The sequence below is a fragment of the Rhincodon typus genome, chromosome 28 (assembly GCF_021869965.1).
Source record: "Rhincodon typus isolate 14 chromosome 28, sRhiTyp1.1, whole genome shotgun sequence".
NCBI classification, from domain to species: domain Eukaryota; kingdom Metazoa; phylum Chordata; class Chondrichthyes; order Orectolobiformes; family Rhincodontidae; genus Rhincodon; species Rhincodon typus.
Genome location: NC_063359.1, coordinates 35,478,948 through 35,494,638, shown reverse-complemented (window position 1 = coordinate 35,494,638; position 15,691 = coordinate 35,478,948). Strand labels below are relative to the sequence as shown.

The 15,691-nt window shown below is 41.1% G+C and overlaps 1 protein-coding gene across 2 annotated transcripts in view; it reads left to right on the top strand.

The window, feature by feature from the left end:
* camsap1b (calmodulin regulated spectrin-associated protein 1b) overlaps positions 1-15,691 on the top strand; it is a 95,335-nt gene that overhangs the window by 64,062 nt on the left and 15,582 nt on the right. For both annotated transcript variants that reach the window (XM_048613626.1, XM_048613625.1), the window contains exons 10-11: positions 4,738-4,822; positions 6,312-8,889. In XM_048613626.1, the coding sequence (XP_048469583.1) occupies positions 4,738-4,822; positions 6,312-8,889 (2,663 nt within the window). The remainder of the gene's footprint in view (positions 1-4,737; positions 4,823-6,311; positions 8,890-15,691) is intronic.

Here is a 15,691-nt window from a genome sequence, read left to right as displayed (position 1 = left end):
ACCTTTGTTTTCAGCCCCATTCAGACAAATAAACACAATTATGGAATAAATGAAACAAAATAACAAAACTGGCCAGATTATTTAAATGGTTTTCACAATGCGTTGCTCACGGGCATGAACGATTGTTTCTTGGTTGATTTTTATGAAGACATCGAGCAGTGTCATCTTTTCAGTTCACTCAAGAAATACTTATCACTTAGTTTCTAGTCTCTGAATTTCCAATAGCTGATAACAGGGAGTTAGGCAGGGAGGTTTCAAACTTCCATGCTGTAACATCAACAAACGTCTCTCAGAAACAATGTTCAAAATCCAGCTCCTCCTTCTGTGTGACCATAATCTTCCTTTCCAGCATTGCTGGCACCAGTTACCAGGTACTGACCTTGTTAATGGCCAGACATCTGCTATCTGGTTAAACATACTGCTTTCCCCATGTTGAAGAGTCTATGGAATCCTTTTGATCAAAAACCAACCCCAGGTAACTTGCAGGCCTAGTTCCCCCAAGAAAACTATAGCTTGTATGTTTTTGTTTTTGAGCTAGTAGCCCAAAGGTTATCTTCAGCTCATTGTTCTCAGTTCACATCTCCAAACGAAAATTGATAAGAGAATAAAAATAATGAAAAATCAGTGAGGGTTCTAAAACAAGTTTTTTTTTTAAGATTGCTGTGAGATGCATCATAACCAGTTTTCAAATCTGAGGGGTTATTTTATTGTAGGTGAAGAAACAGAAGTGTATTTTGAATGCTGATTAGATTAAGTTGATATTTTATGTTAGAGCTTGATACAAGTGCACAGATGATCATATCTGATATTATATCAACTTTATTTCCTCATCAGTTTTCTCCTCTGTCTCTTTCCTGAATGTGTTCATCTTTGTGAGTATATGGCTGCAGAGGTTCCATTTGTCCTCCATTCATCCTCATGGAGCAATTATGGTTATAAGCCTTAAGTAGAGAGTTTTAACAGCTATGTGGCTGTTCAATCATAAAAGCATCAATACTGAAGCCACACTGTCCTGCTATTGTGCATTATCAATAGCATTATCATTAACATGCAAATTCACTTGGCAGTTAGAAATGCAAATGCAGTGTTAACATTCATTTCAAGACTGTTAGAATATAAGAGCAGGGATGTACTGCTAAGGCTGTATAAAGTTCCGGTCAGACTGCATTTGGAATATTGTGAGCAGTTTCGGGCCTTGTATCTAAGGAATGATGGGCTTGTGTCGAAGGGGGTCCAGAGGATGTTCAGAAGAATGATCCTGGAGATGGAGGGCTTGTCAGATGAGAAGCATTTGAGGACTGTTGTCTGTATGTACTCTGTGGAGTTTAGATTGATGAGCGGGGTATCTCATTGAAACTTACAGATTGCTAAGAGGCCTGGGTTGCCTGGGTGCGGAGGAAATGTTTCCTCTTGTAGAAGAGACTAGGACACAAGGGCACAGTGTCCGCGTGAAGGGATGACCTTTAGAACTGAGATGAGGACGAATTTCATCAGCCAGGGGATGGTAAATCTGTGGAACTCATTGCCTCAAAGCTGTGGAGGCCAAGTCATTTGAGTGTCTTTAAGACAGATAGATAGAAAGATTACAGGTAGAAGGCAGTGGAAAGTGATGGAGAAACATATCAGCTGTGATGAAACGGCAAAGCAGAATCAATGGGCCAAATTGCCTAATTATGCTCCTATAATTTGTGGTCTTATGGCACTGCTGAATAGTACTGAACAGTGTCCTTTGCTCAGCTGTTTCCTTTACCTCCCCAAAATCCAAGATCATTGATCCTAATTTTAACATTGCGACCTCCTTTCTGACTGAAACTCTCAGACTCAGGGTCAAACACTTCCTTGAGTATGTGGTCCACCTGCCCACATACAAAACCTTTATTATCAATAGGGCATACGTCTGAGTTTATAAATGATAATTTATATCTAAAATACTGCGTGAACATTCTTAGCTGAGGCTAATAATAATACAACTATGTTTACCTATTTTATATAATTTAAGCATTTTTCTAACCAAAACCTATAACATTGTTACTACCATAATTATTATAATATGCACAGGAATTGGGTACTTTCATGTGATTTAATAGATCTTTGATTCTGTAATAATTTCTCTACATATTCCTGTCTATGTTTTGGCTGGAGACCAAGTCATTTCCTCAGCTATCATTTCCTGGCCATTCTCTACCAGTGCCAACTCGTCAAGCTGGAAATCTGTTTCCAATCTATCGACAATCTGATTTTAGAGGTAGCTTAACATCCCATTTGCAACATTGCCTCAAACTCTTACCTCTTTCCCCTCAATCACTGCTAGCATACTCATGCTTTAATTCCTATTGCCTCTGGGTTGCAGTTCCAGAACCACAGTCATCCTAGTTTCTGATTCAGAAGAGTCAGCATGGATTTCCAAAGGGGAAATCGTGTTAAACTAACTTTCTAGAGTTTTTTTGTAGAAGTGATAAACTTGATCGTAACGTTCTTGATGTGCTGTACATGGACTTTCAGAATTGATTCTTTGATACAGGGCCACAAAACAGACTTGAGGGAAGTTATAGGCCATGGAATAAAAGGGTCAGTAGAACATAGATGCAACATTGGCTGAGTGATAGGAAACAGAGAGAAATGGTCAATAGATATTTTTTGGGCTGGAGGAATGTTTGTAGTGAAGTGGTATGGGACCCTTGCTTTTCCTGATATGTATCAATAATCTGGATCTTGATGTGTAGGAGACATTTTCAAAGTTTGCAGATGTCGCAAAACTTTGAAGAATTGTGAATTGTGAGGAGGCTGTAGACAAGTTAGTGGAGTGGGCAGATGGTGGCAGATCGGTTTCAATGCAGAGAAGGGTGAGGTGATGCATTTTGGTCAGAAGAACATTGAAAGACAATACGAAATCGAGGTACGATTCTAAAGGAGGTGCCGGAGCAGAAGTGACCTGTATGTACATGTACACAGATCATTGAAAGTGGCAGAGAAGGTAGAGAGGGCAGTTATTATAAGAGCATACTGTACAAGAGCAAGAAGGTGATGTCGAACTTGTATAAGTCACTCGTTAGACCTCAACTGGAGTATTGTGCACACATTGTAGGAAGGATGTGAATGCAGTGGAGAAGGTGCAGAAGAGGTTTACGAGAATGGTTCCAGGGATGAGCAATTTTAGCTATAAAAATACATTGAAGAACATAGAACAATACTATTGTATCTGATTTCTACGACCTCCTTTGGCAGCGCATCTACCATCCTCTGTGTTCTTTAAAAAAAAACTTCCTTCGCACATCTCCTTTAAGTTTTCTCTCTCACCTTACAGCTATACCCTTAGTATTTGACATTTCCACCCTAAGAAGTTGGAACTGTCTTCCTTGGAGAGAAGAAGGCTGAAGGGAGATCTGATAGTGGTTTTCAAAATCCTGAGCAGGCTTCCTTTATTCGTTAACGGAATGAGTGTGTCACTGGCTAGGCAGCATTAATTGCCCATCCCTAATTGCCCAGAGTGCAGTTAAGAGTCAGCCACATTGCTGTGGGTCTAGAGTCCCATGTAGGCCAGACCAAGTAAGGATGGCAGTTTCCTTCCCTAAAGGACATTAGTGAACCAGATGGGTTTTTCCCAACAATCAGCAATGTATTCATGGTCATCAGTAGATTCTTAATTCCAGATTTTTTTTTTATTGAATTCAAATTCCACCATCTGCCGTGGCGGGATTCAAACCCCGATCCCCAGAATGTTATCCAGGTCTCTGGATTAACAGTCCAGCAGTAATACCACTAGGCATCCTCCTGAATCACATTATTGTACGCTCACTCCTGGCTATACACGGATCCATTACCCATGGAACCGTGTACTCCTGAAGTTGACCCCAGATTCCCCCCCCCCATTATAGTGCTTGGTGAAGTAGAAAGGGCAGTACTGTTTCCATTCATTAAAATGAACAGAAACAAAAGGGCATAGATTTAAAGTGATCTGCAAAAGAAGCAAGGGTGATATGGCAATAAAAGTTTTCTTTCAGCAAGTAGTTAGGATATGGAATGTGGTCCCTGGAAATGTAATTGAGGCATTCAAAAGGGCTTTGTGTGATTACTTGGATGAAAATGTGTGAGGGTATGGGAATAAAACAGGAGATTGGCAGTAGGTGTTAATGTTCTCGATGCTCATTTTAATGAGCCGGTGCAGGCACAATGGGCCAAATGGCCTTGTTCTGTGCCATAACATTTCTGTGACTCAGATCACATTATTGCACGCTTACTCCTAGCTATATACGGATTCATTACCCATGGAACTGTGTACTCCTGAAGTTGGTCCCACATTCTCTCCTCCCCCCACCCTATTATAGTGCTATCCCTGTTTTTGTGTTTTCTGGGGCAGTCCCTGCTCCTAGTCCCCTGCAGTTAACAAGCTAATAATGCACAAACTAATATTCTAAATGTATCCATCTTCTCAAGCATTACTTTCCCCCTGTGTAAAGCCATCATCATTTCCTTCTGAAGCTTGAAACAAACATTGATCAGGGAATCTGTTGTGGCTGTGTTTCTGACTTGGCCTAACTTTTATGTGTGCATATTTTTGCAATATTTGATATATTTCAATGTGTGGTATATGATATTTTGGGTATAAGCTAAATTAGTCAAAGAAATTCAGTGCATATAATGAACAGCAAATGTTTGGACTCTGATATGAATATCTTCAAATTAAATTGAGTTTGAAGTGCGCTGTTAACATTTTTAAAAAAAGTTTTAAATATTTAGATACTCGACATCGTTCAAATTCCCTAACTCGTGTTGATGGGCAGCCAAGAGGTGCAGTGTTGGCCTGGCAAGAAAGGAAGCCAAGGTAAACATCGGAATACTTTATTTTCACTTGTTTACTGTATTAGTTGATGTTTGCCTTGACTGAAGCTATAAGTAAATGGTATTTTTAAGATTTGATATTATTCTTTAGATCAAATATAAACTGAATACATGCCAAATAATTGCCGCTAAAAGCTGTGGGTTATCCAAGGTTTGAATCTTGTTTTTTTTTTAATTTGTCGCTTAGTCATTACTTGCTTTACGTTTCTTGCTTTCTGGCCTTGAGTTAGCATTATTTCATCACTGCTGAATGGATGAAATAGTCCAGACTGGGATAAAAGTAAAGTTGCCATAGCCCTATTGAACCATAGGGCTGCTATCTCATTAGACAACTGGTAGTGAGTTTAACCTGGGGTCACCATGCCTTGGGTGAGGGGAGAAGTTGAGAAGTAGTCCTTCATAGTAACCTAAACTGGTATAAAAAATTGAATCCAAGCTATTGGCATCACTCTGCGTCACAAGCCAGCCATCCACCCAACTGACCCCCATGTACGTTGATTTTCTCAACTTGATGCTGAATTATTAATTTGTTGATTTGCTAGGGTCAACAAAGTAATATCCCTGTACAACTACAACTAGTCACTTGGGGTTGGAGCCATGGTATATTGATAGAATCTTTATTTTGTGAGATCTGACATGGCATGTGTCCAGCAAACAGATGTTAAACAAGACAAATAAAGATCATTCCCAATAGCTCTGTTAGATGATGATTACTGCTGTTTATTACTATAGACAGGCAGATTTCACTGTTTTCATGATGCAGTCATTGTCTTTTAGCTATGTACCAAACAAACGTATCCTGAAATGCATGTATCTTCAATTTCAGCTGGTATTTGTCAATTACCAGTTCTAGAATGATGTTATACATTTCCAAATGATGCATCTTATAAATCCAATTTTGCAACAGACTTTTATTGCTGTGCATTGGCTCCCTCTACAGCATGCTCTAAGCAAACCAGCCTGTACTATTTATTTATGAAGATAAAACATGTTCCTTAAGATGCAGTTATTCATAACAGAACTATAACTGTTACTCTTATTTTCCAGAGCTTGAGTGTTTCCCATCTATATAATGTTGATATAGAGATATAGAGATATTGGGTATAGCTTTATTTAAATAAGATTTTAGTTATTATCTTTCACCTATCTCGTTGGTACCTATCAGAGTCATAATGTAGTTAATTTTACTTAAACTGGTACAGCATGCAGCACATTGTATAGATTGGCTCCTTTTTGAAAGGATCAAGGATGAAAAGATCTTTGATCTCTGCATTGACACTGTTGCTTGACAATCAATGTAATAATGTAGTCATTGCGTGAGTTTTTGTTTGTAATTCTGTATTTTTCTAATCCACAATATGGTAAATCTATTGAACATATTTACAAACAGTAATCAGTAAATGCACTTTCACAATACATGAATGTATGTATTATTCAGGTCTTGTGACTAATGCTTTTCATTCTGTTTTCAGACCCTTGTCTCAGCCAACACCATTTGCCCTTCATTATGCAACTGACAGTGATGTAGATGCTGGCTCTGGAGATAGCGTCAGTTTGGCTAGGTCCATTAGCAAAGACAGTCTTGCATCCAATATAGTCAACGTAACCCCAAAGCATCAATCTCAGATACTGTCCCCACCTGCAGAAGGCAATGGGAAAAGTTTGCTACGGAATGTTGACTTGGACGATGAGGATGACGAGGAGCTTATTGCAATAATTAAGTCAGATGGGGAGCTGCTTAACAATTCTGATCTTGAGTTACAAAGTGTTTCGTCAAAAGTCACAAGTCAGGCCTTGCCATCAAAGTCTCCCAAAAGACAGCAAAATGACATTGAAGTAACAAACCAATCTGGCGGGTTCTTTTTAGAACCTTTAATGCCTGCAGTCTTAAAACCAGCCAAGGAAAATCTCCTGATTGTTAACAAGTATGAAGAATGTGGAGAGCGAAGATACAGACCTTCCTCAGCAAAGAGAGTAATGGATGGACATTTGCCTTCAACGCGCAAAAAAGCAGTGAATATCAGTATGGAGTCAGACATTAACAGGACTTTCACCCCTATAACTAGCTCTGACTTCATTGTAGTTTCTGATTCAGTCAGTGAAAAGTCACTGCGACATGTCGAAGAATCCGGAGTTTCCTTAAGTAATTTTAGGCCGTTGGCTGGTAGTAGTGTTGAAACTGCAATTCAGGGGGAATCTGGGGGCTTCTTCCTTCATACTGGTGATCTTGAGGAAGGACTGGATGGTGTGTCAATAAATAACGAAACCACTGTAGGAAATAGTAAACCACATGACACAACGTGGATTATGAATATGCAAGATTCTGATTCAGAAGTGCTAGATATGGAAGAGACTGACCAAGATCTAGTTACGGATGAAGAGGTCCAACAAGTCAGAAGTGGGGACAGTGGAGAAGAGGAGTCTAGAAAATTGCATCATGATATGAAGGTGAAGGAACATGAGGACAAGGATGGTGCCAGTGGACGTTCCAGTCCTTGTCTGAGTACGATTTCACAGGCTAGCAGCACATCCATGACCAGTACTAGTATTACAATGACTAACTTTGCTGAGCGTAAACTACAAAGACTTAACAGTGCTGAGGCAAAATCTAGTGCGAGTAGCTCTCAAAAGACCACTCCAGATGGGTCAGAATGTTGCCCTTTACCCATGATGACATGGAGGCAGAGACGAGAACAGAGTCCCAGTAGACAGACCAAAAACAATGCTCAGATGCTGGCCTCTGAACTTGTGCAACTTCACATGCAGCTTGAGGAGAAACGCAGAACAATTGAAGCTCAGAAAAAGAAAATGGAAGCACTCTCTGCTAGACAGCGTCTAAAATTGGGCAAAGCTGCTTTCTTGCATATTGTTAAAAAGGGGAAGAATGAAGGGATTCCTCAACCACTTAAGCCTGAATACGTCACAAAAGAAGCTGAGCTTCCAAGTAATGAGGAAAGTGTTGCTCTAGTATGCCAGTCCCCTAGATCAGATGAAGATTTTGCGAACAAAGAGGATTACTTAAAACAGCTAGAAGAAGAAGGGGCAAAAGATTTGCGTGAGAAAATCACAGAAAATGATATCCAAGAAAGCATTGCGGCAGTTAGGCAGCGGTGGTTAAAGGAATCTTCACAGATAGCTCAAGATGTTGACAAGAACAAGGTGAATTCAAATGGTTTTGAGGATGGTATGGCAGATGTTGATATGAACGAATACAATCGGTCTATTGAGAAACTTAATGAAACTCTGAGCAACCTTCAGTTTGAGATGCACAAGCTTTCGCAGCAGCAGGAGCTCTTGATGAAGCTTAAGGACCAGGCTCCAAACACACCTCTACCAAATGTTAATCGCAATCTGCATGACCAAAAGGTCCGGCAAGCAGTGCAGATTGTGGAACCGCTATCACCTACAGGAGGTAGTCCATCACAAGCTATACGTAAGCAGCCACGCAGCACTCCATTGAAAAGTCCTCGTTCAACAAGGCCAACAGAATTAAAAGTGCCTCGGGATTCTAAAATGCAAGGCTCCTTTCGGATTATCACACCTACACATAATGTCGAAACTCTACCCCATCTACGACCCTCTCCAGGTAGTAAACCATTAAGGTCTGAGATTGATGATATTACTGTTGATGGTGGTGTCAGCACAGGGACTTCAGAAGGCAGATCTTCTAAAGGTTCTGTAGAGCATACTTCTGAAAGGATGAAGGATGCTGATGGCCCAAAGGAAGATGACGAAGGTAACCAGCGGACATCGGTGCTTTCAACAACCCAAAAAGACAGTTATAATTATTTCTATGAACAAATCAACACTGAGGCAGTAATTAGCACCCCAAAGAAAGCTGAATATCCAACACTCATCTCTTCAGATAGATCAGGGAAGGAAAACATTCCTGTTGAGGAACAAACCAAAAACAAGGCAAACCTCATTGAAGTAGATATCTCTGAACTGAAGGCACCAGCAGAAGGCGAAACATCCGAAAGTCAAGGCCTTTCCACCAGTCATGTGATCTGCGAATCTGATCAGAGGTCTGGATTAGGCTTTTTCTTCAAGGTTAGTCATACTTAGACTTAAAATGAACTTTAACAATTTTACACAATTTGCAAGATAACAGCATTTGTCTTTCAGGAAAGTATTTTTCCACATGGTGGTTTAGTATTTCTCACCTCTTGGCACCCGAGTGCTGTGATCTTCATTGATTTAAGTAGGTGCTGAAGGTCCTGTTGCACTTCTTGGAAAAAGACAGAGTTCTCCCATATTGCAACCAGCATTCCTTTGCCAACTAACAATGGAAATAGATCAATTGGTTATTTTGTACACTGCTGCTTATGAATTTTGTCATGTATTAAATGGTATCATATCTTCCTGCATAACAACAAATGTACTTGCACATCTATGTTATTTAGTACGCATAAAATCCTTTGGGAGGCTTTCAATAGACATTATAAGACACTTATATAAGCAAAAGCCTTTTGTCATGTATATGGAATTAATTTCATTCTCACAAGGATCACTTTATTCTGTGTGACAAACATGGAGTTGGTAGCCTGTGCGACACTCGGTAAAATTTGAATGAAATCTTGTGAAGTGACTTTTTCAATTGATCACCCTCAACATCAATTTAAAATAATATCCAATATATTTCTTGAACTCTTCAGGAAATACTGAGCAAATGTGAACATTTCAGAGCAAGAGATCTTGCAGCAAGTATTTTATCTCCTGACTCACCAAAGCCTGTCAAACATTTGCAAGGCACAAGTGAAGAGTGTGATTGAATATTCTCCACTTGCTTGGATGAGTGCAGCTCCAACAACACGCGAAGCTTGACACCATCCAGAACAAAGCAGCTCACTGCATCCACTCCCTCCATCTCTGATACTCAGTAGCAGCAGTGTGTATATTAACAAGAACTGCAGAAATTCTCCAAGGATCCTTAGCACCATCCAAATCCATAACCATGCTTTAGTATCTGCTGCCTTTTTGTTTCTACGTGAGAACACCACTACCTGCAAATAAGAACCCTTAGTAGCATAAGTTTATAGAGCAGGGACAGGAATGGTTGTTGCAGGTGCCGGGGTTTAGATGTTTCAGTAAGATCAGGGAAGGTGGTAAAAGAGGGGGAGGTGTGGCATTGTTAGTCAAGGACAGTATTACGGTGGCAGAAAGGATGTTTGATGAGGACTCGTCTACTGAGGTAGTATGGGCTGAGGTTAGAAACAGGAAAGGAGAGGTCACCCTTTTGGGAGTTTTCAATAGGCCTCCGAAAAGTTCCAGAGATGTAGAAGAAAAGATTGCAAAGATGATTCTGGGTAGGAGCGAAAGTAACAGGGTAGTTGTTATGGGGGACTTTAACTTTCCAAATATTGACTGGAAACACTATAGTTCGAGTACTTTAGATGGGTCAGTTTTTGTCCAATGTGTGCAGGAGGGTTTCCTGACACAGTATGTAGATAGGCCAACAAGAGGCGAGGCCACATTGGATTTGGTACTGGGTAATGAACCTGGCCAGGTGTTAGATTTGGAGGTAGGTGAGCACTTTGGTGATAGTGACCACAATTCGGTTACGTTTACTTTAGCGATGGAAAGGGATAGGTATATACCGCAGGGTAAGAGTTATAGCTGGGGGAAAGGCAATTATGAGGCAATTAGGCAAGATTTAGGATGCATAGGATGGAAAAGGAAACTGCAGGGGCTGGGCACAATTGAAATGTGGAGCTTGTTCAAGGAACAGCTACTGAGTGTCCTTGAGAAGTATGTACCTGTCAGGCAGGGAGGACGTGGTCAAGCGAGGGAACCGTGGTTTACTAAAGAAGTTGAATCTCTTGTCAAGAGGAAGAAGGAGCTTATGTAGAGATGAGGCGTGAAGGCTCAGTTAGGGAGCTTGAGAGTTACAAGTTAGCCAGGAAGGACCTAAAGAGAGAGCTAAGAAGAGCCAGGAGTCTTTAGCAGGTAGGATCAAGGAAAACCCTAAAGCTTTCTATAGGTATGTCCGGAATAAAAGAATGACTAGAATAAGATTAGGGCCAGTCAAGGACAGTAGTGGGAAGTTGTGCGTGGAGTCTGAACAGATAGGAGAGGCGCTAAATGAATATTTTTCGTCATTATTCACGCAGGAAAAAGACAATGTTGTCGAGGAGAATACTGAGATACAGGCTATTAGACTAGACGGGATTGAGGTTCATAAGGAGGAGGTGTTAGCAATTCTGGAAGGTGTGAAAATAGGTAAGTCCCCTGGGCCGGATGGGATTTATCCTAGGATTCTCTGGGAAGCTAGAGAGGAGATTGCAGAGCCTTTGGCTTTGATCTTTGTCGTCATTGTCTACAGGAATAGTGCCAGAAGACTGGATGATAGCAAATGTTGTCCCCTTGTTCAAGAAGGAGAGTAGAGACAACCCTGGTAATTATAGACCAGTGAGCCTTACTTCGGTTGTGGGTAAAGTGTTGGAAAGGATTATAAGAGATAGGATTTATAATCATCCAGAAAGGAATAATTTGATTAGGGATAGTCAACACGGTTTTGTGAAGGATAGGTCGTGCCTCACAAACCTTATTGCGTTCTTTGAGAAGGTGACCAAACAGGTGGATGAGGGTAAAGCGGTTGATGTGGTGTATATGGATTTCAGTAAAGCGTTTGATAAGGTTCCCCATGGTAGGCTATTGCAGAAAATACGGAGGCATGGGATTGAGAGTGATTTAGCGGTTTGGATCAGAAATTGGCTAACTGTAAGAAGACAGAGGGTGGTGGTTGATGGTAAATGTTTATCCTGGAGTTCAGTTACTAGTGGTGTACCTCAAGGATATGTTTTGGGGCCACTGCTGTTTGTTATTTTTATAAATGACCTGGATGAGGGCGTAGAAGGATGGGTTAGTAAATTTGCGGATGACACCAAAGTCGGTGGAGTTGTGGATAGTGCAGAAGGATGTTGCAGGTTACAGAGGGACATAGATAAGCTGCAGAGCTGGGCTGAGAGTTGGCAAATGGAGTTTAATGCGGAAAAGTGTAAGGTGATTCACTTTGGAAGGAGTAACAGGAATGCAGAGTACTGGGCTAATGGTAAGATTCTTGGTAGTGTGGATGAGCAGAGAGATCTTGGTGTCCGTGTGCATAGGTCACTGAAAGTTGCCACCCAGGTTGATAGCGTTGTTAAGAAGGCGTACGGTGCGTTAGGTTTTATTGGTAGAGGGATTGAGTTTCGGAGCCACGAGGTCATGTTGCAGCTGTACAAAACTCTGGTGCGGCCGCACTTGGAGTATTGCGTACAGTTCTGGTCACCGCATTATAGGAAGGATGTGGAAGCATTGGAAAGGATGCAGAGGAGATTTACCAGGATGTTGCCTAGTATGGAGGGTAGGTCTTTTGAGGAAAGGCTGAGGGTCTTGAGGCTGTTTTCGTTAGAGAGAAGAAGGTTAAGAGGTGACTTAATAGAGACACACAAGATGATCAGAGGATTAGATAGGGTGGACAGTGGGAGCCTTTTTCCTCAGATGGCGATGGCTAGCACGAGGGGACATAGCTTTAAATTGAGGGGTGATAGATATAGGACAGATGTCAGAGGTAGGTTCTTTACTCAGAGTAGTAAGGGCGTGGAAAGCCCTGCCTGCAGAAGTAGTAGACTCGCCCACTTTAAGGGCATTTAAATGGTCATTGGATAAACATATGGATGATAATGGAATAGTTTAGGTTAGATGGGCTTCAGATTGGTTTCACAGGTCGGTGCAACATCGAGGGCCGAAGGGCCTGTACTGCGCTGTAATGTTTTATGTCTATGTTATCTCTTCACAGATCCAAGTTCCCTGAAAGTGGCAACACAAGTAGATAAGCTGGCCAAGAAGACATATAACATGCTTACCTACATCAGCTTTAGCCACCTGAAGCATTTCTCTGTATGATCACTTGGTCATTGCAATTGATAGAATTAGTTATTGAGTTGTGCTGGCAAATAAATGAGTGTTACCAGTTACATTTGTTGATTCAATGCTACCTGAATCTGCTATTACAAATCACTAATGTTTACTGGCTCACTGTTAGAATCAGAATACTACAAATTAGAGGGGCTCTGTATTCTCAATATTCCATTTTGTCGAATTATTGTTCAACAAATTTTGTTCCTATTTATTTTGTATGCTCAGTTAGTGTCACAATTTCACACATGCTATTTTGAGTAAAATTCATTGGCAGCACAGTCCAATACAAGATGTCCATTTTAGAAATTGGAAGGCTTTTTGTTGACATTCACAATGCAAGATAACTCCAAAATTAAGGTAGACCTATCCTGAAAGGTTTCACCTAAATTGAACACTTAAGATGAAAATCTGAAAATGCTGATGTTCTAGGATGCAATCAGACAAGAATGGTTAACTTTTAGAATTTGCTACACAATAGAGACATATATTAGAGAAAACAGCTTCAAACATCAAATGAGCACATCAAAGTAAAATGGTTAAAGAGGAGGATCTTGGCTGGGATCAATCTGGTACTACAATTGCAGAAGCTAAATGCTGTTCTTTTAAAGGAGGAATGGATGTGAGAACAGTCTTGTGGATGATTGTACGCAAGTAGTTAAGGGTGGCAGGATAGATAACAAAACAGTTAAGAAAACCTGTAGGAACTTTAGTTTTATACCTGAAGAAATAGAGCTGAAACTTTGGCAAAAGTGGGGATAAGGGAAGTGTGGGGAGTGAAGTGGGCACAGAATTTCATGTGACTGGCTCCATCTCACCCATGAACCATTTTCCCAGAGAAGGAATGGGAGGTGTGGAAGGACTGACTACCTGTCCACGCATTGTGGGTGTCTTGTTCATCCAATTAAAGGTCTATTAAGGCTGTTGGAGACTCATTGATCAAAATTTTCTAGTTGGCTTTCAGATTCAAAAAGGTGTTAGGAAACAGTGTATCTTCCTGGTGGTGACCTGAGAGTGGTAGACGTAGCAGCCAGCACTCTAGCTTAGAGGCCATGATGGGCTGAATAGCCCCCTTCTGCACTCTAACAATTTTGTGATGTTCTAAGTGTTACAACAGTATTGTAATTCTGTTTGGTTGTGTTTCATATGTGAGGGATATTTTCTGATGAACTGGACCTTTGACCCATTTATAAAATGTGTTTTATTTTGTGCTGTGATGCAGACATGCTACAGCCAGCCACAGGTAGGTCTGTATACATCTGGTGTAAAAGTGAGGTGTTGCTTAAAACAGTTTGGAAGTTAAATGAGTCTGGGTAGGAACCATCATGTATTTTACAGAAATTGGAAGATTAACGAGCAGGAAGTACAAGCATATTTTCTGTCTGAATTCAAAACATATGACATTTTTGTGTGTTGATTATGAAGAATTCCATTTAACTTTAACTTTTTGGTGTTCTGCCTGGGTTCAGAGTTCTGGCACTCTGCAAACATGTAATATGCTGTTCTGTTTCTGCTCAAGCGCCACCAAGTGGTGAGAGTTGTGAAACTGCATCTCCTCAATTTATAGGGTACAGTACACTACTGTAGTGTCAAAAATTGGGCAACAGAATATTCAGTACTAGCCCTGAAACTTTCTATTACTTCAGCGTAAGCAGACATGTACGAAAATTGAATGGATCTTTGATGAAAGTTCCAAGTCCTTTCATATTCCAATTAGCCAAAGATATTTTAGAAAGGACACAAATAGTGTCATTGCATGCTTTTTATCTGACTTGCCACTGACTTAGGTCACATTTGGAGTATTGTGTGCAGTTTTGAGCCCCCTATCTCAGGAAAGATGTACTGGCTCTGGAGCAGATTAAGAGGAGGTTCGCGAGAATGGTCCCAGAATGAAAAGCTTAACATATGAGGAACTTTTGAGGACTCTGGGTCTATACTCAATGGAGTTTAGAAGGATGAGGGGTGGATCTAATTGAAGCTTAGAGTAATGAATGGCCTGGACAGAGTGGATGTTGGGAAGATGTTTCCATTGGTAGGAGAGACTAGGAACTGAGGGCACAGCCTTAGAGCAAAGGGAAGACCTTTTAGAATAGAGATAAGGAGAAACTTGTTCAGTCAGAGAGTAGTGAATCTATGGAATTCACTGCCACAGAAGGTTGTGGAGGCCAGGTCATTGAGTATATTTAGGATGGAAATAGATAGGTTTTTGATTGTCAAGGGGATCAAGGGTTATGGGGAAAATGCGGGAGAATGGGTTTGAGAAACTTATCAGCCATGATCGAATGGTGGAGCAGACTCGATGGGCTGAATGGCCTAATTTCTGCTCCTATGTCTTATGGTCTTATAATTTACAAGCATGTTCCAACCTGTAAATGTCCCTTAACAATCAGTAATTAAGCTCAGTAATCTGTGGAGGTGCATTTACTGCAACTATATTTTGTGGCTTTAAAGAATAGGGTAATTTCACTTCAGAGTAGAATAACAAAGCATGTTGCTTGATAAATGAGATAACAAGGTGTAGAGCTGGATGAACACAGCAGGCCAAGCAGCATCATAGGAGCAGGAAGGCTGACGTTTCGGGCCTAGACCCTTCATCAGAAATGGGGGAGGGGAAGGGGGTTCTGAAATAAATAGAGAGAGAGGGGGAGACGGATAGAAGAGAAGATAGGTGGAGAGGAAACAGACAGGTCAAAGAGGCGGGGATGGAGCCAGTAAAGGTGAGTGTAGGTGGGGAGGTAGGGAGGAGATAGGTCAGTCCAGGGAGGTCGGACAGGTCAAGGGGGCAGGATGAGGTTAGTAGGTAGGAGATGGGGGTGTGGCTTGAGGTGGGAGGAGGAGATAGGTGGGAGGAAGAACAGGTTAGGGAGGCGGGGACGAGCTGGGCTGGTTTTGGGATGTGGTAGGGAGAGGGGAGATTTTGAAGCTTGTGAAATCCACATTGATACCATTGGGC